This window comes from Juglans microcarpa x Juglans regia, chromosome 2D (genome assembly GCF_004785595.1).
Source record: "Juglans microcarpa x Juglans regia isolate MS1-56 chromosome 2D, Jm3101_v1.0, whole genome shotgun sequence".
NCBI lineage: Eukaryota > Viridiplantae > Streptophyta > Magnoliopsida > Fagales > Juglandaceae > Juglans > Juglans microcarpa x Juglans regia.
Window position 1 is genome coordinate 19,763,395 of NC_054596.1, and position 26,465 is coordinate 19,789,859.

Consider the following 26,465-nt stretch of genomic DNA (forward strand, 5'->3'; position numbering starts at 1 on the left):
TTTATGATAATTAAAAAAATACATAAAAAAATAAAAAATTAAAATACACTATTCGAGACATCTTCAGGATACTCATTTCAATAATTGTAGCACCACTCTAATGTTGGGCTCTCACCGATTTATTTATTTTTATTTAATGATTAAGAAATTATTTTTTAATAAATTTCTGATTTTTATTTTTTATTTTCAAATGTTTATAGATTTTAAAAAATATTTAAAAATAAAAATTAACCTTCTCGGTACACTTTTGGAGAGTGTTGGGTCTTTCCTATAATTAAAACTTTTCTCCGGTTTATTTATAATTATATAATGGTTTCATCTAGTAGTCTCCTTTTTTTGGAGAAACTAAAAAAAAAAAAAAAATCACATTCCAATTAAAAAAAACGACTAAAATCTTTTTGAAGAGAAAATCGAACCTGAAAAGAACCTTACATGTCGCAAGCCGCGGTTTGGAAGCGTTGGACCTGGAAAGTGATATTGTCCTGTGTGAACTGTGAAGTCAGGTGTTTGGGACGTACGAAGGGAATCAATGGAGAGAGAATTTTACCGATGTAGAGGCCCATGGGTCCAGTTGTTTTGTACCTTTATAATTTAGCAGATTTGTTATTTTCATTCGGACCTTGGGTTGTTATTTGTTAATGGGCTTATGCCCGTAACACTAGAATGTGGTTGTCGATTTGTTTTGTTTTTACTTTTGATTTATTGGTCTAGGCCCACAGAGTAAGAAATTCCATTAGAGTCTGACAGCTATATGTACTGAGCGGTTTTAAAAATCTAGCAGAAAGTAAAAAAAATCTTCTCCTTGTTTCATCATCTTCTTCTTCTTCTCGAAGGTCCTTGTCCTCAAAGTGAGCTTGTTGCATTATTTTATCTCAATCTATTAAGGATTTTTTACACTTTTTGTATAAAAAATACACCGATATCTGTGCAAGATCAATTTCTATGAAACTCATTTGAACCAACTTCAAAATGGGCTAAATGTCCATAAAAATTGATTATATAACGTCTCAATAGAAGGTTCAAATTATGTGGTCTATATTTTAAAAAGACTAGTCAATGATATAATTGAAACTCTATTGAAACCTTATAAAGAGCAAGAATTTCTCTTTCTCAAATAATGTGAGATCTCATACACCACCTACCTTTATCTATATCATATGAGGTATCACAGGCTGACTCAATGCCAAAATCTGGAAACGAAGATGTTGGACTTGAAAGAACAAATTAATTCAGAGATGCAACAGTTGACAATTTTAACGTTGGAATTGCAAAAGAAGAATCAAAGTCACACAGCTTAAGAGAATCCTCCTCTAGTGTCCAAGTTCGTGATGATGTAAACAACTCCCATGTGGGTGAATTCCAAGCTAGAACTATACGCCTGAAGTTTCCTGTTTTCCAAGGAGAAGACTTTAGTGGTTGGTTATACAAGGTATATCATTTTTCGCTTTTAACAATACATTCCAACATTATCGCATTAGGTAAGCATCCTTTTACATTGAGGAAAAAGCACTCATATGGTTCCAAGATCTTAATGATATACATTTTTCATTTTTCACAACACCACATTATTGCAACAGGTTAGCATCCTTTCACATGAGGGGAAAGCACTCATACAATAGGGGTGTACAAGAATCGACAAGAAGTATTTTCGTCCATTCTCTCGTCAATACATTTGTTGGATCCAAATTATATTTTTGAACCTAGGATTGAGAAAAAATTAGAAAATCTGACTCCTAACTTGACTCCACTCTGAAAAAACAGAGTCGAAGTTAGATTTTTTTAATTTTTCAGTTGGAGTCGAAGGTGTCGCTAGACCAACTCCGATCTGATCCAACTTCGCCTTTATACTCTAACTCGGACTCCGATGTTGTACATATGTTATAAAAATATATATTTTTTTATATATTTATCATATATACAAGTATAATTTTATAGTTATATAACTAGAACTTATATAGCTTAATTCAATAATATATTAGTATGGGCTAATTATTATCAAATAATATACTTATACTATAATATAAATAGATTAAGTCCCGATTTGTATTCACAAGCCATCTCAACTAATCTCACTACTATTCATCAACTTTAACTTACAAATCTCACTACTATTCACAACTCATCTCACTACTATGCACAATCCATCTCAACTCATCTTCGAATCCAAACGATACTTAATAATGGTCTAGTATATGTAAGCATCAAAATATTACTACCATAGATAATCAAATATTGAAATAAGTTAGACATTAGTATTGAAATAAGTCTAGTATAATAAATTAATAACAAATAATACAAATTTACAAAAGTATAATAACATATAATTAAACACTAGAAAGTCTAGTATATAATTAAGTTAAAGATAAGTTTGACATTAGTATAATAACATGTAATACTAATGTATTATAATAGGTAATTAGAGACTATAATATATGTCTTGTGTAGAAATAAATTAGACACTAGTATAGAAATAATTAATAAGTCTAGTATAATAAGTTAATAATACATAATACTAATTTACTGAAGTATAATAACATGTAATTAGACACTTGAAATAAGTCTAATGTAGAAATAAATTATAAATAAGTTAGACACTAGTATAATATAATAATGCATAAGACTATAGTAACAACATGTAATTAAACACTATAGTATAAGTTTAGTATAGAAATAAGTTAGATACTAGTATCAAAACAAGTCTAATATACATAATACTATAGCATAATAATATGTAATTATATACTAGAAATAATATGTAATAGTATAGTACTATGATAACAATTAATTAAACACTATAGTATAAGTTTAAATATGAACTTAAAAGAAAAAGGGTTAAATATGAAACTAAAAGAATCTCAAAGAAAGCCCAAATCTGACTTCCCTTCATCTACACAAGCCAGAGTTGGAATTAGATTTAGAAGAATCCAACTCGAAATAGGGGTTTTAGCTAAAAGAATGACAATTAATGCACTAAACGCACTGATATATTGGGCAATTTTTCAATAATGCATAAACAGTAAAAAGATATTTCCTTGCCCTGTACACAAAACCATGAAACTATCCGTACATATTGTGTCAAGAGGAGTGCTATAAGAATTGTATAAGAGAAATTTATAAATTGATGTGATTTTTTTTTTAATTTATTAAATTTATTTTATAATATAAATATGTTTGATCTAATAAATTATATCCAACTATATCAATATATGGAATTATTTTTATAATTAGAATAATATTTCCCTTAAAGTGATCAAAATTTGAGAAAATAAGTGGTTCTTAACTCAAGTTGGCAGCAATAAAATATAAATTGGCAGAAATAAAGCATTATTTATTTTAAGTAACTGAAGTGATAGAAAAGCATATATCTGAAAGCCAAATTTGTCCCAGCCTAATTGATTCCACCACGAGGTTCTAGAACGGCAGTATAGTCAAATACTAAGGAATCGAAAACCAGCGGCTCCCCACTGCCCCCGGTTCCCAAAATCACTACCAAACGCTTTACAACTGGCCCTTGGTTTTTTCCAAACTTACAGCTTGATCGTCCCGTGTATCCAACTTTCCACCACTCTAGCTATATATTAGAGGCCGCCCTTTCATGCCATTTTCCTCATATACCTCTCGGATCAGTTTTATTTACTACAAAAAGTTTGCAGTTCGTTTCTTTCTAATTTCAAGAGCAAATAACAGTCTCGTAAAGAGTAGAAGATGAGTTCAACAAGCAGATCAGCTATTGTGGCAGCCAGTGTTGGAGTGGTGGAGGCCATGAAAGACCAGATGGGTATTTGTAGGTGGAATTATATTATAAGATCCGCTCAGCAAAACACCAACAACCATCTCCGGTCGTTATCCAAATTGGAGAACCTCTCTTCTTCAACTTCTGGAATGGTTCCAAGCAAAGTAAGAAAGGAGAAAGTGAAACGGAGGAGTCGTTGAGGAAAGTCATGTACTTGAGTTGTTGGGCTCCCAATTGAGGCTCCTATATATCATGTAGACTCAACTTTGTAATTGATTTGATTCAAAAATGTTGTAGATAGTGAGTAGTGTAGCGGCCAATTGCTCTATTAATATATAAACAAAATTTTGAAGTTTATTGTCTTCTTATTTGATGGTTTTCTTTCTTTTTCCATGGACTATATCACAATGGGCATTGCATATATGCTTTTATATGTCCATGACATAGTCGACATGGCTTAACTCAGTTATAAAACTTGTTTTCTGTGTGCGCTTTTGGGGGAAATGTTTACAAGGGAGTCAATGTGTAGCAAAAATTATGGATCGCAAAAATTATGGATCTTAATTACAAATATGTGAAAGGATTGGATCAACATTCAGACAGATTAGAGGGATGGACATACCTGATCGGAACGGAACGGAACCACGTCGTATTTAATGAGACAGAAAGAGGCATGTCATGACAGGGAGTCACGCCATATTTAATGCATTTCGGGACTTGACACGCCACCATGTTTCTCTTGAAGTGTCAATGATAGTCGCAATCAGGTCTGGTGAGTCTGTTGCACATAAGAGAGTTAGCAGGGACATCAGACCCCAATACAGGGCAGCACACCCACCACTTCCATCTCGAGGATCGCTCCGACTAGGTATAAATAACCCATCCCTCAATCAAGAGAGGGGTTCAGACTTTTTCACACTTTAGCTCATCATTTTATGAAATTGAGCACAATTTTGCAAAGAAATAGCCCACTTGTTTTTCGAAAAGAGATGAGAAACATGCTCAATATCATTTGATTGAATAGTTGACCTCATTGAATATTTTTTTCTTTCACTTGTTTTGCCACTATCCCAACAATTGAGTTAGGTATCCGAGGTACCACGACGTCTCGAGACCCCATTCTCTATCTTAACAGAATCCAGACCGAGCTCAAGAGCGTGAAGTTGTCTAGATTGTGAAAGAAGACATCAATAATTATTTTTATTATAAATGATCGGTTAAAATCATGTTAATTTATAAAATTATTTTGTATATTGGAGGCAACAATATTCTATTTTAGTATACAAAAGGTGGAGTTCAATCATCTTCGAAGTTTCACTCTCAATCTAGAGCTAACATATAAAAAGAGATTGATGCTGATTGAGAGACGCATTAATCGATCATAATAAAAGAAGGAAAATGATTTATATATAATATTTTTTAAAATACTCATAATAATGTATTAAATAAAGAACAGTTTTATAAAATATTTTATAAAAATATCGGTGTCTTATAATATTATTATAAAATGTATTGGAAAATTATGTTATGCGTATATGAATACTCGGAGGTGGCAATCCGCGAGCGATTTATATTGGAAAACAGCGTGCGCATTTGTAACTCAAGCGGACAGCATTATTTTAACTGAGAGTGACAGAAAAAAGGCATCGAAAAAACCATTTGCTCTCCCGACCCCAAAACCACTAGCAAATGGTTTAGGTTGATGGTTTCTCCAAAACTTCAGCTCCTTCCCAAGGATTCGGCTTTCCATCACTCCCTCCCCATATAAAAAGAGGCCCCTAGCTCGATTATCCACAACAAGCACAAATCCTTGGATCATTTTTTTATTTTGCAACACAGAGTTTGCATTTCCTTTTTCTCTAATTTCGAGAGCAAAGAACAGTCTTGTGAAGAGTAAGTAGAAGATGAGTTCAACAAGCAGAGCTATTGTAGCAGCCAGCGTAGGAGTTGTGGAGGCCATGAAAGACCAGATGGGTATCTGCAGGTGGAATTATATTATAAGATCCGCTCAGCAAAACACGAAGAACCATCTCCGGTCTTTATCTCAGGCTAAGAACCTCTCCTCTTCAACTTCCGCTGTGGTTTCAAGCAAAGCAAGAGATCAGAAAATGAAGAAGTCGGAAGAGTCTTTGAGGACAGTCATGTACTTAAGCTGTTGGGGTCCCAATTGAGCGGTCTGATCTGGTGATCTGAAGAAAGTCACGAGGCAGTGAGTTCTCCGAGAAAGCCGTTGCGTGAAGAAGTCCTAAAAGAATACATATGGTACATGTACTTTGTACATGGCAATGGCATGGGGGTGGGAAATGTCAGGCCGTACTGCTGGTCACGAGGGGAGATGTTAGACTGTGTATAGTTGATGCAGAAATATCTGAAATTGTAAACTGTAACGGGCAAATGCTCTGTTCATTATATTATACACAGATATTATATGTTGTCTTTCATGCATGTGATTATTGTTGGAAAGTGATAAGTCGATCGAGTTTCTAAAAAGATTACCTGATTCAACTCATTTTTTTTTTTTTTTTTTTTTTGGTAAAAGGAACAATTTCATTCATCTCAATTAATTAGGAGGTACTTCATTAGAGTTGGGAATAACAATCATTTTGAAAGTTTCCACCGTGAGTTCTAAAGCTTTCTTTGCAATATAGTTGGTTAATTCATTTTCATTTCTTTTAACAAAGTTAAATTGCCAATGTACTACTTGAGCTAATACCATTCTGGTATCATCAAGCACCAGTCTCACGATGTCTCATTTCTCTTTGTGCAGATTTATTGCTTGAACAACTTGAAGAGAGTCTCCTTCAAAGATCACGGATTCCAAGTTCATTTCGAATGCCAATTTGACAGCTTGATAGGCTCCTGTTGCCTCAGCCAGTAATGGTATCACACAACCAGCCTTAGCCACTTTTTTAGAAGCTATAATTTTACTTTCATGATCTATTGCTATCAAGCCTATTCCCAGTTTATCTTGATCTTCCCATAGTGCAGCATCCTAGTTTATCTTGATTATTCTCGTAGGAGGTGGACTCCATATCACAGCTTGAATAGGATTCCTTCTAGTTGTTGAGTTAGAGCCAAGCTGAGCAGCCTTATATTCTTCCAGCTGTTGAGCCGCATTCTGGGATATTAGGTTAGGATGCAAGAAGGACCCTTCAAATACACTTTTATTCCTCCTTTGCCAAATTCCCCTTGCAGTCATAGCAAAAAGTTCCACTGTTTCTATTTCACATTGGGCATTTAGCTATTCAAAAATCTCCTTGAAGCTTACTGCCCTCAACGTACTTTTTTGCAACACAATGGGCCCTTGGCACCACACATCCAATGCTGATTCACAGTTCCACAGCACATGAGCAACGGTTTCATCTTCTCTGTAGCATATTGGGCATAATGGAGAGTTCACTATCTTCTTTTTGAAAAGGTTCTTTTTTGCCGGTAGAGCTTCTAAGCATGCTCTCCACACAAAAATCTTAACAGTATTTGGAATCTTGTACTTCCAGCAGCAAGTCCACTCTTTAAAGTTTTGGTATCCTCAAGAAGACTGACCCCTCTGTTCTGCTATTAGTTCATTCTGAATGTGATATGCACTTTTCACTGTAAAGCCTCCATCCTTTGTGCCTAACCACATTAGCTTGTCTTTTGCACCTGTAGAACTCACGGGAATTCTTTGGATTATGGCAGCATTTAAAGGACCTAGCATGCTAAATATCTTCTCTCTATCCCATTGCTTCGTGTTTTCATTAATGAGATCAGCAACTTTCGCTTCTTCATCTATAGTCTGCCCTTGACAATGAATCATGAAAGAGGAAGGTTTAGGAAGCCACCTATCCTTCCAGATTTTTGTCTCCTTACGATCTACAATCAACTCATTGATTGGTAACAAGTCTAAACATAAGCATGTTTATTGATTTTTCTGCCCATTTAAAAAAATTAAAAAATTATACAGATTTTCTTCATTTTTTTCAACGGGATCTAAATTCACTCAAATTTTTTTGAAAGTTTTAAACGGGCAGACGTCCATTATCTTATACTCATGATACTAAGATAGACCCATTATCTTAGAAGCCTTGACCAGCGGGGTGACAGTCACCATTATCTTATACTCATGATACTAAGATAGACCCATTATCTTAGAAGCCTTGACCAGCGGGGTGACAAGTGACTGTCTCGATGACTTGATGGTCGTGTACGGTAACAAAGAAGTGAAAGTCTAGCATGGCGAAGGGTGAGAGGACACCCTTGAGTAAGTTCGCTCTGAATAAGCCTAGCCAGAGGAAGGGACCACCCCCTCGACGTGGAGGGCCTATGCTAGAAGGCCCTAGTATGAAGAAGTGCTCACCACTAGCAAGGCGGTCCCAAGCTCCAGGAGCCACTTGGAGGGGACGTTCATAACCTTAAGTGAGAAGGATGAATAGGGCATCCTCCACTTTCACGACGACGCTTTGGTAGTGATTGTACAGATTGCCAACTATACGATGAAAAGGATCTTGATCGGTAATGGCAGTTCAATCGATATCCTATTCTGGGAAGCCTCCATCCAAATGGGAATCAAGCCTGATCAGTTGTGCCCTGCTCTTACGCCCTTCAAGGGCTTCACTGGAGACATAGTCCAGCCAATTGGTGCTATCACCTTGTCCATCCTGGCAGGGAAGGCCCCAAGAGCAACAGCTACCATGGTGGATTTCCTCTGGTGAAAGCCCCCTCCTCCTACAATGCAATCTTGGCGTGACCAACCCTAAAACTCGAGGGCGGTGACCTCCACATTCCACTTGAAGATGAAATTCCCAACTCCTACAAGAGTGGGTAAGATCCATGACGAGTAGGTTCTGGCTCGGGAATACTATGTGCGGGAATTGAAGCAAGAGGCCAAAGAGGTCTGATCTCTCGAAGGAGTACGAGAGGTTGCCGACCTGCCCCCACCTCCGACCTTAATGGAGCTGGATGAAGAAGTCAGGGACGAGCAGGCACTATGGCAGGAAGAGCCAAATGAACCTCTGGAATTGGTGTCAATGGACCTGCAAAGACTTGAACAAACTATCCGAGTGGGAACCAAAATGGCTCCTGAGCTGAGAAGATCTGTAAAACTGCTTCTCATCAAGCACCAAGACGTGTTCGTCTGGAGTCATGAAAAGTGCTCGGAATCGACAAAGCAGCCATCGAGCATTGCTTGAGTGTGGATCCCAAGACTAGAATGTCAAGCAAAAGTGCCGTAGCTTTAGTACAGAGAAGTACGATGCCATCGCCGAGGAGGTGGACCACCTCCTAGTTGGGTTCATCAGGGAAACCCACTATCCCAAATGACTTTCTAACGTGGTCCTAGTGAAAAATGTAAGTGGGAAGTGGAGAATGTGTGTTGACTTCATCGACCTGAACAAGTCCTACTCGAAGGATAACTTCCCCCTGCAGCGTATAGACTTAATAGTGGATTCGACGACTGGACACCCCTGCTCAATTTCATGGATGCATACTCAGGGTACAATCAGATCAAGATGAACCCTGACGACGAGGAGAAGATAGCCTTCATCACCAACAGAGGACTCAACTGCTACAAAACTATGTCGTTTGGTCTAAAGAATGCTAGCGTGCCTTACCAACAACTAGTTAATCGGATGTTCAAAGAGCATATCAAAAGGAACATGGAGGTGTATGTAAATGACCTCTTGGTCAAAAGCAGAAAACTCGAGCAACATATCGCCGACCTTCTAGAAACTTTCGTAATGCTGAGGAGATACCAGATGAAGCTCAACACGCTGAAGTGTGCCTTTGGCATCAAGTCAGGGAAGTTCTTGGGCTTTATGGTCATAGAGTGAGAAATTGAGGCCAATCTGGAAAAGGTATAGGAGATAGTAAGTATGTCGCTGCCGCCACGGACAATTCATGAGGTCTAGAGGTTGGTAGGGAGGGTAGCAGCTCTGAACCATTTCATCGCACAATCAACTGACCGATGTCTTCCTTTCTTGAAGGTACTCAGAAATGCGCTGGAGTGGGAGGGGAGAAAGCTTGACTGTATACAAAGCCAGGAGTATTTGGCCCACCCACCACTCCTCAGTAAAGCCAAGCCAGGAGAAGACTTGATCATATACTTGGCAGTGACCTTGAACACTGTGTCTGTTGTCATAATCTGTAGCGAGGGAGGGAAGCAATGACCTATCTACTACATGAGCTGTGTTTTTCGAGGAGCCGAGACTAGATACCCTTGAACAAAGATGCTGGCATTTGCATTAGTCATCGCCGCAAGGCGGCTAAGGCCATACTTCCAATCCCAACTGATGAAGGTGATCACTAATGTTCCCCTCAGAAAAATACTGTAGAAACCCAACATGTCTGGCTAGATGATGAATTGGGCGATTGAATTGATCGAGTTCGACATTGAGTATGTCCTTCGCAAGACAATCAAGGGGCAAGTGCTGGTAGATTTCATAGCTGAGTTCTCGGACTTCCCTGAAGAGTTGCCTATTGCACTCCAGGGCAAGCCCTGGCAGGTCTAAGTTGACAGCTCGTCCTGCTAGATTGGGGAGTGTAGGGGTGCACATCATCACAGAGCTAGGGGAGGAGCATGACTACGCGATCAAGCTTAACTTCAAAACTACCAACAACGAGGCCTAGTACGAGGCACTATTGGTGGGAATATCGGTAGCTAGGTCATTGGGAGCAACCGAGATTGAGGTGAGAGCCAACTCACAAGTGGTAGTCGGTCAAGTAACGGGGAAGTTCGCCACCAGAGGGGAGAAACTGAAGAAGTACCTCCAGTAGATAGGGGAGCTGCATGACCTTTTCAAGTATTTCCATATCCAACAAATCCCAATGGGGCGTACCACAAAGTAGACCAGCTATCGAGATCAGCGTTTCCATCATCTAGCTAGCACCACTGAAGTGGGCCATCAATATTGTAAAGTACCTCGGTGAAGGCCTAGTCTTAGGTGACCATGAAGAAGCATGAAAGATTAAAAAACAGAGCAGCACGTTTCACGTTGTTGAAAGGAGTCCCATATAGGAGAGGTTTCTCCGAGCCCCTCTTAAGGTGTGTCTCGCCTTAGGAAGCCCAGTACGTCCTGGATGAGATACACGATGGGATCTATGGAAATCACTCTGGTGGAAGAGCGTTGGCCGCCAGGGTCATGCGTGCAAGGTATTACTAGCCCCACTCCCTCTAGAATGCAGAGGACTTCGTGAAAAAATGTCCCAAGTGCCAAGAACATGCGCCCATCCCCCACTGTCCACCGAAAGTGCTGACATCCATCATGTCCCCTTGGCCTTTCCCACAATGGGGGCTCAAACTTATCGGTTCGTTTCATGGGGAAAAGGGATGAGTGAAGTTTGTAGTAGTAGCAGTCGACTACTTCACAAAGTGGGTGGAAGCAGAAGCATTGAAAACCATCACAAGATTCCTTTGGAGATCCATAGTCTATCAATTAGGCATTCCTTAGAGCCTCATATTGGACAATGGTAGGAAGTTCGACCGCTTGCATTGCTGGGAGTGGTGTGCCGAACTCATGATCAAAACCAAGTACGCATCTCCGGGGCACCTGTAAGCCAATAGACAGGCAGAGGCAACCAACAAGACCTTGCTAAACATCCTGAAGAAGAAGCTGGGGGACCAAAAGGGGAGATGGGCCGAAGAACTCCTCGGTGTATTATGGGCCTACCGAACGTCCATCAAGACTCCCACGGGTGAAACACCTTTCGTGCTGGTCTACGGGACCGAAGCTGTAATTCCAGCAGAGGATTTCAACACTTGAACCCAAACCGCATCAACGAGGGATTAAAAGAAAACATGGACCCCCTGAAAGAAAGGAGAGAGGAAGCAGTGAGTCGGGCGGCGAACAACAAGAGGAAAGTTAAACAGTACTTTAACAAATTAGTCAAACCTTGGGCCTTCAAGGCAGGAGACTTGGTCTTAAAGCTGACAAGGGTTACCACCCAAGATGAAGGAAAAGCTAGATCCCCAATGGGAAGTTCCCTTTGTGGTGACTGCCAGCAAAAGACTCGGCTCTTACCTTCTGAAGGACTAGGAAGGTTGCGAACTACCCCACCCATGGAATGCTAAGCAATTGAGAAAGCATCTGACAACCTCAGTTTCGCCCAACAATGTAACCAACAACTTATGAATGAGAAAATACTTATGATGCATCTCCATTTACCTTTATCTAAAAGCTCCGAACATACAAGCTGAGTCTCTGGACTCGCCGTGATGCATTGGTTGGGCTAGAGCCTCTTGAGCTCTGCCTCCACAACCAGTCAGACACAAGTCCCTCGACTTACCATCTTGCTACAAGCCAAGTCTCTGAACTAGCAGTGAAGCATTGGTAAGGGCTAGAGCCTCTCAAGCTCTGCCCCACTGACAGCCAGTCAGACACAAGTCCCTTGACTTGCCAACCTTCGTGCAACAAGTCGAGTCTCTAGAGTTGCCATGATATTGGTTGGGCCAGCCCCAGGACTTGCCCACACGACCAGTCGGACACAAGTCTCTCAACTTGCCGACCTTCATGCTACAAGTCAAGTCTCTAGACTTGTCGTAAAACATTGGTTAGGGCCAGAGCCTCCCGAGCGCTGCCCCACATGACAAGTCTGATACAAGTCCCTCGACTTACTAACCTTTATGCTACAAGTTGAGTCATTGGACTTGCCGCAGTGCATTGGTTGGGCCAAAGCCCCATGGCTCGCCAACACGACCAATCGAACACAAGCCCTTTGACTTGACGACTTTCATGCTACAAGCCAAATTTCTAAACTTGTCGTGAAACATTGGTCAGGGTAAGAGCCTCCCAAGCTCTGCCCCACACGACTAGTCAAACACAAGTCACTCGACTTGCCGAGTTTCGTGCTATAAGTCGAGTCTCTAGACTCGTCGTGATGCATTGCTTGGGCTAGAGCCCCAGGGCTCGACCACACGACCAGTTGGACATAATCCCATCGACTTGCAGACTTTTTTGCTACAAGCCAAGTCTATGGACTTGCCGCGAAACATTGGTTAGGGCTAGAGCCTTCCAAGATCTGCCTCACAAAACCAGTAGGACACAAGTCTCTCAACTTGTCGAGCTTCGTGCTATAAGCCGAGTCTCTAGACTCGTCGCGATGCATTGTTTGGGCTAGAGCCCCTAGGTTCACCCACACAACCAGTCGGATACAAGCCCATCGACTTGCCGACCTTTGTGCTACAAGAAAAGTCTCTAGACTTGTCGTGAAGTATTGGTTAGGGCCAGAGCCTTTCGAGATCTGCCCCATACGACTAGTCGGACATAAGTCCCTCGACTTGCCAACCTTCGTGCTACAAGTCGAGTCTCTCGACTCACCGCGATGCATTGGTCGCTCCAAAACCCCAGGGCTTGTTCATACGACCAGTCGACACAAGTTCCTCGACTTGCTAACCTTTGTGCTACAAGCCAAGTCTCTAGACTTGCTGTGAAGCATTGGTTATGGCTAGAGCCTCCTGAGCTCTACTCCACACTATTAGTCGGACACAAGTCCCTCGACTTGCTGACCTTCGTGTTACAAGCCAAGTCTCTAGACTTGCCGTGAAGCATTTGTTAGGACCAGAGCCTCCCGAGCTCAGCCCCACATGACCAGTCGGACACAAGTCCCTCAACCTGTAGACTTTCGAGCTACAAGCCAAGTCTCTGAACTTGGCACAAAGCATTGATTAGGGCCAAAGCGTCCCAAACACTGCCCCACACGACTAGTTGGACATGAGTCCCTCGACTTGCCAACCTTCATGCTACAAGTCGAGTTTCTAGACTCGCCACAATGCATTGGTCGTGCCAGAGCCCTAGGGCTCACCCACATGACCAGTCGAGTAAAAGTCCATTGATTCGCCCACAGGACCTATCGCAAAGCATTAGTTTGGGCTAGAGCCTCCCTAGCTCTGCCCCACCAATAGCCCGTCAGACACAACTCCCTAGATTTGTCAAGCCTCGTGGCCGGCAAGGCCAAGCCCTTAAACCCATTGTGGGGTTGAGGTTGTGAGGTTAAGGCCAGACTCGTCGCACAGATGCCCACATAACTGCGTGGACAGAAGGAAAGAGAGAAAACGTGAAAGAACAAGTATGCAAGGAAAAAGAAGGAAAATTGATCCATATATATATATATAAGTTAAGTTTACATAGGAGCCCAGGTTGCAAAAAAAAGAAGAAGAAAAGGGGAACGATAAAGGGGCTTGGAGCCCGTAGATAAGCAACTATGATGGAGGGGGAGCACCAGGGAAGAGTGAAGGCATCCCCGGCTTCCCAAGATTCTTGATGAACGCATAAGCTTGAGGTTGGGTTTCAAGGATGCCAGACTCAAAGTGTTGAGGTCCATCTCGGGATATTCTCGTAGACCTGTGGCCGTTCAAGTCCCTCCTAGTAGTCGTTCCCCCAAGCAGCGTTCTGTATGGCCTCTTGGCTGGCCTATTAGTGCAAGAGACCATGACTGTACACCAATATGCTGCAAAATTTATGGAATTTTCATGCTTTGTCTCATACCTAATTCTTGATGAGGAGAAGAAGGCCAAAAAGTTGGAGGAGAGTTTGAACCACAAGATATATGAACATGTGATGGTCCTACAAATTCAAAATTTTTCAGAGTTAATGTATAAGGTGATGTTGGTTGAACAGAATCTTAAGAGGAGTGTTAAGTTGCAAGAATAGAGGAAGAGAGTTACTCCACAAGGATCCCTTATTATGGATCAAAGCAAAGTTTTGAAAATCATACTGTACCGGCCGGTACGATCGATATTTTTCATATCGGAATAGTAACCGAAACAGGTAAGGGTTGCGCTTCGTACTAGGACAAATACCAGCCGTACCGGAGTGTTTCGGTCAATACCGGCTGGTATGCCTGATTTTGCCCGATATCTTAATTTCGTCCAATATGTTGAATAGGAGCTGAGTTCATTTTCCCCTTTCCAGAATGAGACTTCGAGCCTCCCTGATAAAAAGGACTACATAATCCAATAGGATAATACAATCAAGTAAAACCAGAACAACCAGAGGCATAGAGCTTACACTTCCGATCCAATCCAAACAATGAAAATCGAGTGTTTATGATAATATCCAGAACAGAAAATGGAAGCAATTAGCAAACCCTAAAGGAAATGATTTTGTTCTCCCCAATAAAAATGTAAAACAAATGAAAAAGAAAATCAAGAAACCACCAAATTTACTTGTTCTGAACATAAAAGAGTACCAAGAATAAACATCACCTCTTTGACCATGGAGTTCATAAGAAAGCAGTCGTTTTAAGAGACACCGATATTGAAGAATTTGGAGACTTCCATTTTCTTCGTGATTCGTGAAGTAGGACAATTTTATGAGCTTGGGTCCCATCCTTCAAGTCCCTTCTAGGCCTTCCTTCTGTCTTCCACAAAAACCCATTTCCTTATTGCCTTATTGATTAACATTTTAAATGTTGATCTTTATTGTCTTATTGATGAAGATGAGTGATTTCATTTTAATAGTTGAACTGAAAATTTAGTAAGTATTATTTAGTTTTACAAATGTGTTGTTAAAACTTAAGACTTGTATTGAAAAATATTATTGAGTTTGTGGTTTATTTTGTTGTTATTTTAGAATATAGTTTATGGGTATATATATATATATAATTTATTCATGTATAGACTATTTCGAAATGATACATGAAATAATACCGGTATTGAAATATATCGTTCTAGTGCCTTGATTGAAACAATATTAAAAACTTTGGATCAAAGGCCATGGAAGATGCGAAACGAGGGGAGTAGCTCAAGTCAGAGACAGATGTAGGGAAATCATTCGACTAACCCCTGTAAGTTTTGTAACCGTATACACGTTGGGGAGTGCAGAAAGGAAGTGGGGTCATGTTTTCAATGCGGTAAAGTTGGTCACGTTATTAGAGAATGTCCATTGCTTGTGGAGGATAACAAAAAGCCCAACTCACCTCAAAGCTTTAGGCCGAGCAACCAAGGTAACAACTAGCGGAGAACTGTGCCAGCACGAGTCTTTGCTTTGATGCCTGGAGAAGCTGAGGAAAAAAAATGACGTAATCACAGGTATAATCTCTCCAATTCTCCAATTAAGTTATTTTCTTGTTAAAAATTTAGGACTACTTATCTATTTATCTCTATGGATTATATGCGTAATCACATGATTCCCCTTTTTCTCAATAACTCTACTATTTTGTTTGACTCAGGGGCTACCTACTCGTTTATCTCAATGGATTATGTCAAGTTTTGCCCAGTTGAAGCTGAAAAGATGGATTACAATTTGATAATCTCAATCCTAGTAGGAGATTCAGTGACCTGCAACAAGATTTTGCGTAGATATCCAATAACAATTAGCGGGAGAGAAATACCAGCTAACCTGAAAGTTTTTCCTATGATTGGGTTTGATGTGATATTAAGAATGGATTGGTTAGCTTCCAGTTATGCCAGTATTGACTATTTTAGGAAAGAGGAGGTATTCAAATTTTTGGAGGGAAAGGAGTTTCGATTTATGGTTCCAAAGTGTGCCCTTCCACCAATTATATCTGCTTTTCAAGTTGGCAAGTTAATATGTGATGGGTGTTAGGGGTACTTGGCCTACGTGGTGGATGAATCAAAGCAAGAATTGGAGTTAGAGGAGATCCCTATTGTGAGAGAATATCTGGAGGTATTTCTTGAAGATTTGTCTAGACTACCACCCGAGCAGGAAGTAGAGTTTACCATTGAACTAGTCACAGGCAAGACACCTCTTTCCAAAGCCCCTTACCGAATGGCACCATCTGAGTTAGCCAAACTTAAAGAACAATTGCAAGACTTATTAGATAAGGGTTTCATTAGGCCCAGTGTGTTACCTTAGGGAGCTCCAGTTTTGTTTGTGAAAAAGAAAGATGAGACAATGAGAATGTGTATTGACTACAGAGAACTTAATCGTGTAACCATAAAGAATTAATATCCGTTGCCCCATATAGAGGACTTATTCGATCAATTGAAAGGTGCTCAAGTATTTTCTAAGATTGATCTCAGATCCGGGTATCATCAATTGAAGATCAAGGCAGATGATGTGCCTAAGACAAAATTTAGAACCAAGTACAATCATTATGAATTCTTGGCCATGCCTTTTGGCCTAACTAACGCCTCGACCATATTTATGGATTTGATGAATTGGGTATTTCATGAGTTCTTGGATAACTTTGTGGCGGTCTTCATTGATGACATATTGATATACTCCAAGAACAATGCTGAACATGAAGAGCATCTGAGACAAATACTCGGGACACTTAGGGATAAGAAGTTATTTGCTAAGTTAAAGAAGTGTGAATTTCAGCTTGAGTCCATTTCGTTTTTGGGACATGTAGTCTCAAAGGATGGTATTTCAGTAGACCTTTGGAAAGTTGAAGTAATGGTTAGCTGGGCACAACCAACCAATGTACATGAAGATAGGAGTTTCTTGGGTTTGGCAGGATATTACCGACGATTTATGATAGCTTCTAAAAAATCTTGGTTCCTCTTACTGCTCTTACAAGGAAGAAAAATAAGTTTGGGTTGACTACAAAGTGTGAAGAAAGTTTTCAGGAACTGAAGAAGAGATTGGTGACAACTCTAGTTTTGACAATTCTCCATGATAAAGGAGGATTTGTAGGCTATAGTGACAGATCAAGGTTGGGTTTGGGATGTGTATTGATGCAGCACAGGGAAGTTATAGCATAGGCTTCACGGCAATTGAAGGCATATGAATAAAATTAACCCACACATGATCTAGAATTAGTGGTTGTTGTATTGACACTTAAGATTTGGAGTCATTATTTATAAGGTGAAAGGTGCGAAATCTATACAGATCACAAGAGTTTGAAATATTTATTCACTCAAAAGGAATTGAATATGAGGCAGAGGAGATGACTTGAGCTGATCAAGGATTACGACTGCACCATTAACTACCTCTAGGCAAAGCTAATGTCGTAGCTGATGCACTAAGCAGGAAATCAATGGGACCAACAATTGTAACTCTTACCACTCAACACCACTTATTAATGGACTTAGAAAGAGCTACTATTAAGGTTGTTACTGGTGACCAGCAAGCGTTGGTAGCCTGTTTGATAGTTCAGCCAGCTTTGATAGACAGAATTAAGCATGCCCAGAAAAAATATTCAGGGTTAGTGATATTGGAAGAAGAAGTAGAAAAATGGAATAAATCCGTGTTCAGCATTTTTGAAGATGGAATATTAAGGTTCGAAAGTAGATTCTATATGCCGAACAATGAAGAAATAACAAGAATCATTCTCGAAGAAGCGCACCGCTCTTTTGACACAGTTCACCCAGGTAGTAGAAAAATGTATCTAGACTTGAGAGAGTCTTTTTCGTGGAATGGTATGAAAAGGAAAATTGCCAAATTTGTAGAACAATGCTTAACATGCCAACAGGTAAAAGTGGAACATTAGAGACCAGCATGATTATTGCAACCACTCCAGATTCTAGAATGGAAGTGGGAGCATATTTCTACGGACTTTGTTACAGGACAACCACGGGCACTGACTAGGCAGGATGCAATATGGGTGATAGTGGACTGCTTGTCGAAGACCGCTCACTTTGTGCCTATCAAAATTTCTTATAAATTGGAGAATCTAGTAGAGTTGCATGTTCAGAAGATAGTGAGATTACATAGGGTACCAGTGACCATTGTGTCGGATAAGGATCATTGATTCACTTCAAAATTTTGGTGAAGTGTACAGGCAGCCATGGGAACTAGGTTAAATTCCAGCACTGGTTTTCACCCACAAATGGATGGACAGTGAGAAAGGACCATTCAAATTTTGGAAGACATGTTGAGGGCGTGTGTGCTGGATTTCAGGGGAACATGGAAGCGACACTTGCCTTTGATCGAGTTCGCTTATAATAACAACTATCAAGCTAGTATTGGGATGACACCAAATGAAGCACTATATGGTAGGAAGTGTAGATCTCCCTTGTATTGGGACGAAGTGGGTGAAATATAAATTTTGGGTCCAGAGATCATACTGAAAACAACAGAGAAGATAGAGACCATTCGAGCCAGAATGAGAGCAGCTCAGAGTCGACAAAAGAGTTATGAAGATAATGGTCATTGCCAATTAGAGTTTGAGCTTGGGGATAAGGTATTCTTAAGGATTGCACCGATGAAAAGGGTCATGAGATATGCAAAGAAGGACAAGTTGAGTCCTAGATCTGTCGGGCCCTTTGAGATTCTAAATCGGATTGGCCCAATGGCTTACAGGGTGGCCCTACCACCAGCACTTTCAAAGGTACACGACGTATTTCACGTATCTATGCTGAGGAAGTATATGTCCGATCCCACCCCACTGATTGACTATGAACCACTTCAACTTTAGGAAAATTTGACTTATGCGAAAGAACCAAAGCAAATTTTAGAGCGAAAAGAACAAGTGATATGAGCTCAAACCATCCCATTGGTTAAAGTGGTATGGAATAATCATTCTATCAGGGAAGACTCTTGGGAATTAGAGGATGAGATGTGAGTCAAAGACCCACAGTTGTTCGACAGAGATCTTGATAGCTTATAATAAATTTTGAGGAAAAATTTTTTATAAGGGGGGAGGTTGTAATATTCGGGCTTAGGGCCCAGGCCCACGACAACCCAGCCCTTGAAACCCAAACGTTGTCGTTTTGGTGAGTGCCCTTCACCTTCAGTTCTTCTTCCTCGTCTCCCCGAAAACAACTCACGATTTTCCCTCCCTCACGTCTGCTGCAGGATAACTCCCATCGAGTCCACCCATGATACCCCATTCAAATCCTCATCTCCATAGTGGCACACTCTTTCATGTGGTACCCATCTCTCCGCAGGTCATCCACGTTCGGTCACAATTGCCATACTCCACCAAGGTAAGTCCCTTTGTCCCTTTCCCTTCATTTTTCTCACCACTCAGATTTTCTCTCTACTCTTCATTCCCTTTCTCTTGTAATTATTGTAACTCACCCTCACGAATTTCTGCACTCAGAGAGCATCCCCACTTCTCCACCCAGCCGTGCACTTCTACTATCAAGGCCATTTCTAATTGACCATTTTTCACACAAGTAAGCCTTTCCCCTTTTAGTTTTAATTGATAGGTTTTCTCCCACTCTCTGTTTTTCTATTTTTACTCACGCACACACACCCACGACGATTGTTCACTCACGAACCCCTGCACATATCACTCATCTAAATTATGGCATGCCATCACAGCAGGTCGCGTCGTCCCAAGAGGATTCTCCTCTCGTCGGTAAGACCTGGTCTCTCGCTCTCCCTATATGTTCATCATTCCACCCAAAATTTTGGTATTTGATTTTATATTTATCTTTAATTGATTTTATTTTAATTTTCCCCATGCCAAATGAATTGGTCATGCAATACCCTCCTTTCTGAGCGTAATTCAGTTTCTGCCAATGCCTCTATATTTCTCCCTTTCCATTGTACACAAACTAAAAAGTTTGTAAGACCCTTGCTGACTCTGGTTGTAGTTTGTTGTCCTCTATGATTTTAAGTTTTCTCCATCACATGATGCTCCCTCACTGATCCTTGGTTTCCTCACTCGCGTAGCACATGCTTTTGTTAGTAGCATAACGAACCAGTGACAACTGTAGAGCAAACTCACCACCAGGGGCATTAAGATCTATCCTAAACAGTACCTTCTCACCATCGTCTTAGCTGTATCAATTACACAAGAACTTAGTAAGTATTCAAGCACTAGGAGCGCAAAATTTTATGTTAACTACACATTATATATATAGTATATTTTGAAGGTTATGTTATCTCTTTGCCTTGTTAGAAATGGTGAATTGGGTTATTTTTGGTTGAGTCGTTGTTGTGGAGGGTCTCTTGATTTGTGATAAGTCTCTTGACGTGAGATTGGATAAGTTAGAAGTTGGGGCACATAATATGGGATGTGGAGTTATGTGGTTGTCCGAAGTTAAGTAGTGGATTGTTAAGCTGATGTGTTTTACTAGATTAAAAATGGGTTGTTGTGTTCATGAGCATGGTGGTTGAGAGTGAGACGTGGGGCTGGCCAGGTTACCATATAACTGTTGGATTGATCATGATTGGTTGGTTGTATTTGCACTATGGCGAGTTGTGTGGATTCTCAGGATTGAATTACTTGTAGGTGTGGTTGTTTGTGAAATGTAGAGAGTGATTGTGAAATGTTGTGTGCCAGTTAATGAAGAGATATGGTTGTTTGGGTGTTTTATAAACTAAACTAGCTAGAAGCTTGTATTATGATGCTGGAAGCTTGTGCAAATCTTATTAATAAGTTTTTGTGTGAGGATTAATGTTTAGCTTTCAAGTGATTAAACTTTTATTTAGGTTACTGTGATATGACGATAGTGCGGACTCAAGATGTAGATAATACACGAAAGTCGGGTAAACGAGGTTCTTATACTAGTCTTTGCATTAAAGGAAATGACTGAGGTTGATTTGAAAATATGCATGTTTGTTTTAAAAAGAAACCTGAAAACAATCTCAAATAATTGTTATGCATACTCATGAAATCTATATAAGAATGAAGTATTTTCTGTCATGACTGATGTAGACATAAGCATATTTTTAACCTTTTGTTACTGAACTGCGAAAAAGAGCAAATATGAGATCTAAAAAGTTTTGTTTTGGTTAAATGAAGACACTTTGATTATGTTATGTTGAATGTGTGAAATGATCTAAAGCTATTTAGTACTTTGTTTTGATATGAGTGTGTTATATAAAAACCTTGGCATGAATTTTTAATTCTGCATCAGATTATAATCTAGTTCCGATGTTACTTCTATTATGTTTTTGTTAAGGCCCTGCGATGGGTATAATAGTGGTTTACGGCCCTACCACAAGTATAATGATGGTTTATAACCTTACTACGAGATTTAAGCATGGTAAACTTCGTCATGAGTATAATAGTGGCATACAATCCCGTCATGGGTATAATAGTGACATACGAACCCGTAATGGGTAAAATAGTGGCATACGGCCCCGCCATAGGTATAATGGTTGTTTATAACCCTACCATGGGGGTTAAATATGGTATACGGCCCTGCCACAAGTATAATGATGTTTTCTAACCCTACCATTGGGTTAAACTTAGTATTTGTCCCGTTGTAATGCTATGATATGATATGCAGATAATATCTCAGTTTATGATATGGTAGATGATTTTATTTTTGAATAAGAATGTTTATGAAAATTTCACTCAGATATTATTGATAACATGTTTTGATTACACATTCTGGAAATAAATATTCTGATTATGCATTTTGAAAGTAAATATTTTGTTGCATTCTGAACTTTGTAAATGCTCATATTTACATACTAGTATTATGTTCCTTACTTACTGAGTTGTTGATAACTCGCCCCTTTGTTTTTACAATATTTCAGATGGCTTTGATTGTTCGGCTGAGGATCGGTAGTAGAGTACATGGGCGAGATTAACTGCTGATAGTAGTTGAGTACCTCTAGGTACTAGTCCTATTGGTGGATGTATTTACTCTATAGATGCATTTGACTATGTTTAGAAGATTGTGGAGTCCTATGTAAACACTATATCTTAATTTTTATTACGTTAATTGAGACATGTGGAGATGCTGATCAATTTCATCTGGTTTATGGTATTGTGGTTCTGATAGGTGGATATATGTGGTTAAATGAATTTGAGGTATCTATGTTTGATTTAGAGCCTTTGGAAGTATATACTGGATTTTGAAAAATTTATTAACATTGTGGAAGTTGATTATCAAGTGACAGGAGTTAACTCCCTATACCTCTGGAGTCGAGGCGTTACAAGTTGAGTTAGGTTCATCTTCAAAAGACAGCCTAGTTTTTCTCGCGTGAATCTAATTTTTTTATTCAACATATTTTTCAAAAACTTTGAAACTTGCACAAATATTTTATTGAGAAATATTATAGTCATAAAATGATTATATAAAAATAATCTTATAAATTATTTTTATTATAAAATATGTCTAATAAATTTGATAAAATCCCTTTAATTTATGAAATTATTTTATATATCGGAGGCAGCAGAACTATTCTATTTTATTATACAAAAGGTGGAGTTCAATCCTCTTCCAAGTTTTCCACTCGATCCAGAGCCAAGATATAAAACGAGACTGATTCGGAGAGAGGGACACGCGTAATAAAAGAACGGAGGTGGCAATCCGCGAACAGTTTATATTGGAAACAGCGTGCGCATTTGTAACTCAAGCGGTTGGCATTATTTTAACTGAGAGTGACAGAAAAAAGGCATCGAAAAAACCATTTGCTCCCCAGACCCCAAAACCACCAGCAAATGGTTTTAGTTTGATGGTTTCTCCAAAACTTCAGCTCCTTCCCCTGGATTCGACTTTCCATCACTCCCTCCCCATATAAAAAGAGCCCCCTAGCTCCATATGATTATCCACATCAAGCACAAATCCTTCTTGGATCAGATTTTTGTTTGCTACACAGAGTTTGCCTTTCCTTTTTCTCTAATTTCGAGAGCAAAGAACAGACTTGTGAAGATGAGTTCAACAAGCAGAGCTATTGTAGCAGCCTGCGTAGGAGTTGTGGAGGCCATGAAAGACCAGATGGGTATCTGCAGGTGGAATTATATTATAAGATCCGCTCAGCAAAACACAAAGAACCATCTCCGGTCGTTATCTCAGACAAAAAACCTCTCCTCTTCAACTTCCGCAGCGGTTTCAAGAAAAGCAAGAGATCAGAAAATGAAGAAGTCGGAAGAGTCTTTGAGGACAGTCATGTACTTAAGCTGTTGGGGTCCCAATTGAGTGGTCTGATATCTGGTGATCTGAAGGAAGTCACGAGGCAGTGAGTTCTCCGAGAAAGCCGTTGCGTGAAGAAGTCCTAAAAGAATACATACGGTACATGTACTTTGTACATGGCAATGGCATGGGGGTGGGAAATGTCAGGCCGTACTGCTGGTCACGAGGGGAGATGTTAGACTGTGTATAGTTGATGCAGAAATATCTGAAATTGTAAACTGTAACGGGCAAATGCTCTGTTAATTGTATTATACACAGATATTATATGTTGTCTTTCATACATATGATTATTGTTGGAAAGTGATAAGTCGATCGAGTTTCTAGAAAGATGTTACAAGATAGACCCATTATCTTATACTCATGGACATTCAACTATAATTCATCGATGTTTCTTGATCTCATTAATACCACTGTAGTTTTTCTTGTCCTTCATATCCTGCTTCTTGGTCATATAGAGCTTTTAGTAGTCCATTTAGGAATCTATTGGTCTGAAACTTAAATCCAGGATCACTCATAAAAATAATCTTAACTTTAGTCATGAACCCACTTTGATGCTAATCAAAAACTTGTTAAGATAGACCCAAAATACTCACATAAAGCGAGTGAATATCTTTTAACTCAGCTATCACCAGTTTTAATATTCAATTCAATTCTCATCAATAGGCCGTAACGCGAACGAGGACTTCTCATAGTTAAACAACTTCGAATATTGTGCTACTTGTACATAGAATCCGTCGAGGGTAGAACGAGTACACGTGTGTTGATTAAAGCCCACTATGTTATGATGAAGGAGAGGAAGAGAAAATCTGACAAAGATAAGAAATTGATTAGCATAAAGTTAGAACGAGACGTCGAGACATAAAGATGGAGATAGGATATAAGGAAGGGAAATATACTAAAAGAGAGAGCGACAACACAGAGAGAGAAGTTCAGATCTATTACTCCATGGAAGTAATTTTAAAGAGCTTGGTGAGTGACGGCTTGTGGATTTTACACCCATGACCCCTGGATGTACACACTTCAGTAGTACTGAACCACGTAAATACTCGTCTCCTTTATTTTCAGTCATTTATCATTTTATCATTAAACAAGCTATGAATGAGGTCAGGTCCAAGCTGTACACCACCATCAAGAACCACCCATCATGAAAGGAGATGATCATCTTACCATACTAATGGCATTCACCCGTAACCGAAAAAATGCCAAAATTATGATCACAAAAAATTGCTGAAGACTCGGATCATAACATGTAGGAGAGACCAACTCAATTGTTGCATATGTACAAGAAATCCAAGACTCGGGATTTCTTCTCTAGCACCTTTGTACGAAATAACTCGTTCATTCCAATAAGATTCAAAGAACACGAATGAAAAAATCGACAAGTTTTGTAATGAGTTAGGTTAATTGAAAAATGAGTCGAGGCAGTAGTATTTAGAATACTTTCGACCGATGGAAATAAGAATAAGTTATTGCGAGGATGCTTTGGACTGCTTTAGCTTGTCAAAACTAAGTTTTGTTAAGTCCAATGCCACGCACGTTTCGTTTCTTTTTTTTTTTTTTTTTTTTTTTTCTCTTAGGGTTTCACGCAACCACCTTTTTAGTTATCATCTCATGCACATAGAACCTCTCTCAACTAGGTTCACTCTTGATGTCAGTTCCTCCACGGCATGCACATTCCTATCCCCCACGACATTCATGGCAATAACTTGCATTAGGAGATATACTTTCACATTATGTAGTTTTTCTCCCTTTTTTTTCTCTAGGGTTCCTAGTCATATAGACATATAGAAGTGGAGTTCCTTGTCACAGCGTATAGAAGATAGCCCAAGACAACTCCGCCGTTGCACTTGGATGGACCGACAAAAAAGGAAGCGAAACCACGTTCAACGTTTCATTGTAGACCCACGCCACCACAGCACCACATTGCCACTTGCCCAACCTCCTCCGTGACGACCACAGAAAGCCGCAGCAACGACCCCCTGTTTTGCTTCTCCGAAAACAGAGTAGCTACTTCAGCCACCAGCTCATCTCGAGAGAGCCACTCCTCGGCACCAGCCCTACCCTGACGTCACCTCTTGCACATATAGTGCTGACCGAACATCTTAGCCACCCTAACCACTGCTCGCTCTCGGTAAGTTCACGACGTACCCCACAGCCTTTTCCCCGTATACTTTAGTCCTCACCGTGCTTCATCTCTATTTTTCTCTCGTTCTCCCCCGCTCTTCAGCCGTGCCACCACTGCCTATCCAATCCAACCTCGTCGCACGCTACCTCTTCCTTATGCATCTCGGTTCTACTCAGTAAACCCCAACCACCACATCTTGGCCTCCCCTGTTACTTTGTTCTCTTTTAATGGTCTTAAAGTGTAGTTTACATATTTCTAGGTTAACCTAGTAGAAGAGGGGTATTGTTACCCTTTTACCCTTTTTGAAAACATGTGTTGATATGTATTTTTGGATGAGTTTTTACATTGGCCGCAGGTTTTTTTTCTTTGGACTTATAAATTAAGTCAGTATACTGATGGTTTTAACAGAATAATTATAAGTTAATCATGTTTTTATTTTATATATTAAACTCACTTTGCATGAGTTTTGTTTTAAATAAAGATTTGAAATATATTATTAGTATTAATATATATTGTTTTAGAAGTACATAGTAGTGCAAGATTTTATTTTGAACTCTTTAAAGAGAAACTAATTAGTCTTTTATTTTATTAAATGAAATCTTTGCTCTCCTACTTTAATCAGTTTTGGTTATAATGAATATTTAAACCATAAATGTATTTTGTGGTATAGTTGTATGATTACTAATATTATTATGCATTTTTTAGAAATATTCTGAGTTTAATATTCATGTGGATATTGAGGAATTTAGGAAGTGATGATATTTTAGAATTAAGAGAAATTTGAGGTTCTTGAGGTATTAAAATAGGTACTTCAGGTGTAAATATAAGATATCTGTTCATTGGAGATTTATTTAAGTTATATAAATTTTTATAGGTGATGATTGACAATTGTTCAGTACTATTATGGA

General features: G+C 39.5%; 3 protein-coding genes and 1 pseudogene across 3 annotated transcripts; all 4 read left to right on the plus strand.

Annotated features, from left to right (window-relative positions):
* The first annotated feature begins 3,470 nt into the window (after window positions 1-3,470).
* LOC121248672 lies at window positions 3,471-4,090 on the plus strand (annotated as a pseudogene).
* Window positions 4,091-5,304: 1,214 nt separating this feature from the next.
* On the plus strand, window positions 5,305-23,710 carry LOC121248743. The gene is made up of 2 exons (XM_041147299.1): window positions 5,305-5,637; window positions 23,172-23,710. Exon 2 carries the CDS (start codon window positions 23,172-23,174, stop codon window positions 23,436-23,438), a length of 267 nt encoding a protein of 88 aa, XP_041003233.1. The 5' UTR covers window positions 5,305-5,637; the 3' UTR covers window positions 23,439-23,710.
* LOC121248742 lies at window positions 5,636-5,979 on the plus strand. The gene has a single exon (XM_041147298.1). The coding sequence runs from the start codon at window positions 5,638-5,640 to the stop codon at window positions 5,902-5,904; it is 267 nt and encodes an 88-aa protein (XP_041003232.1). The 5' UTR covers window positions 5,636-5,637; the 3' UTR covers window positions 5,905-5,979.
* On the plus strand, window positions 18,716-19,027 carry LOC121249348. Its single transcript, XM_041148059.1, has one exon. The coding sequence runs from the start codon at window positions 18,716-18,718 to the stop codon at window positions 19,025-19,027; it is 312 nt and encodes a 103-aa protein (XP_041003993.1).
* Window positions 23,711-26,465: the final 2,755 nt, after the last annotated feature.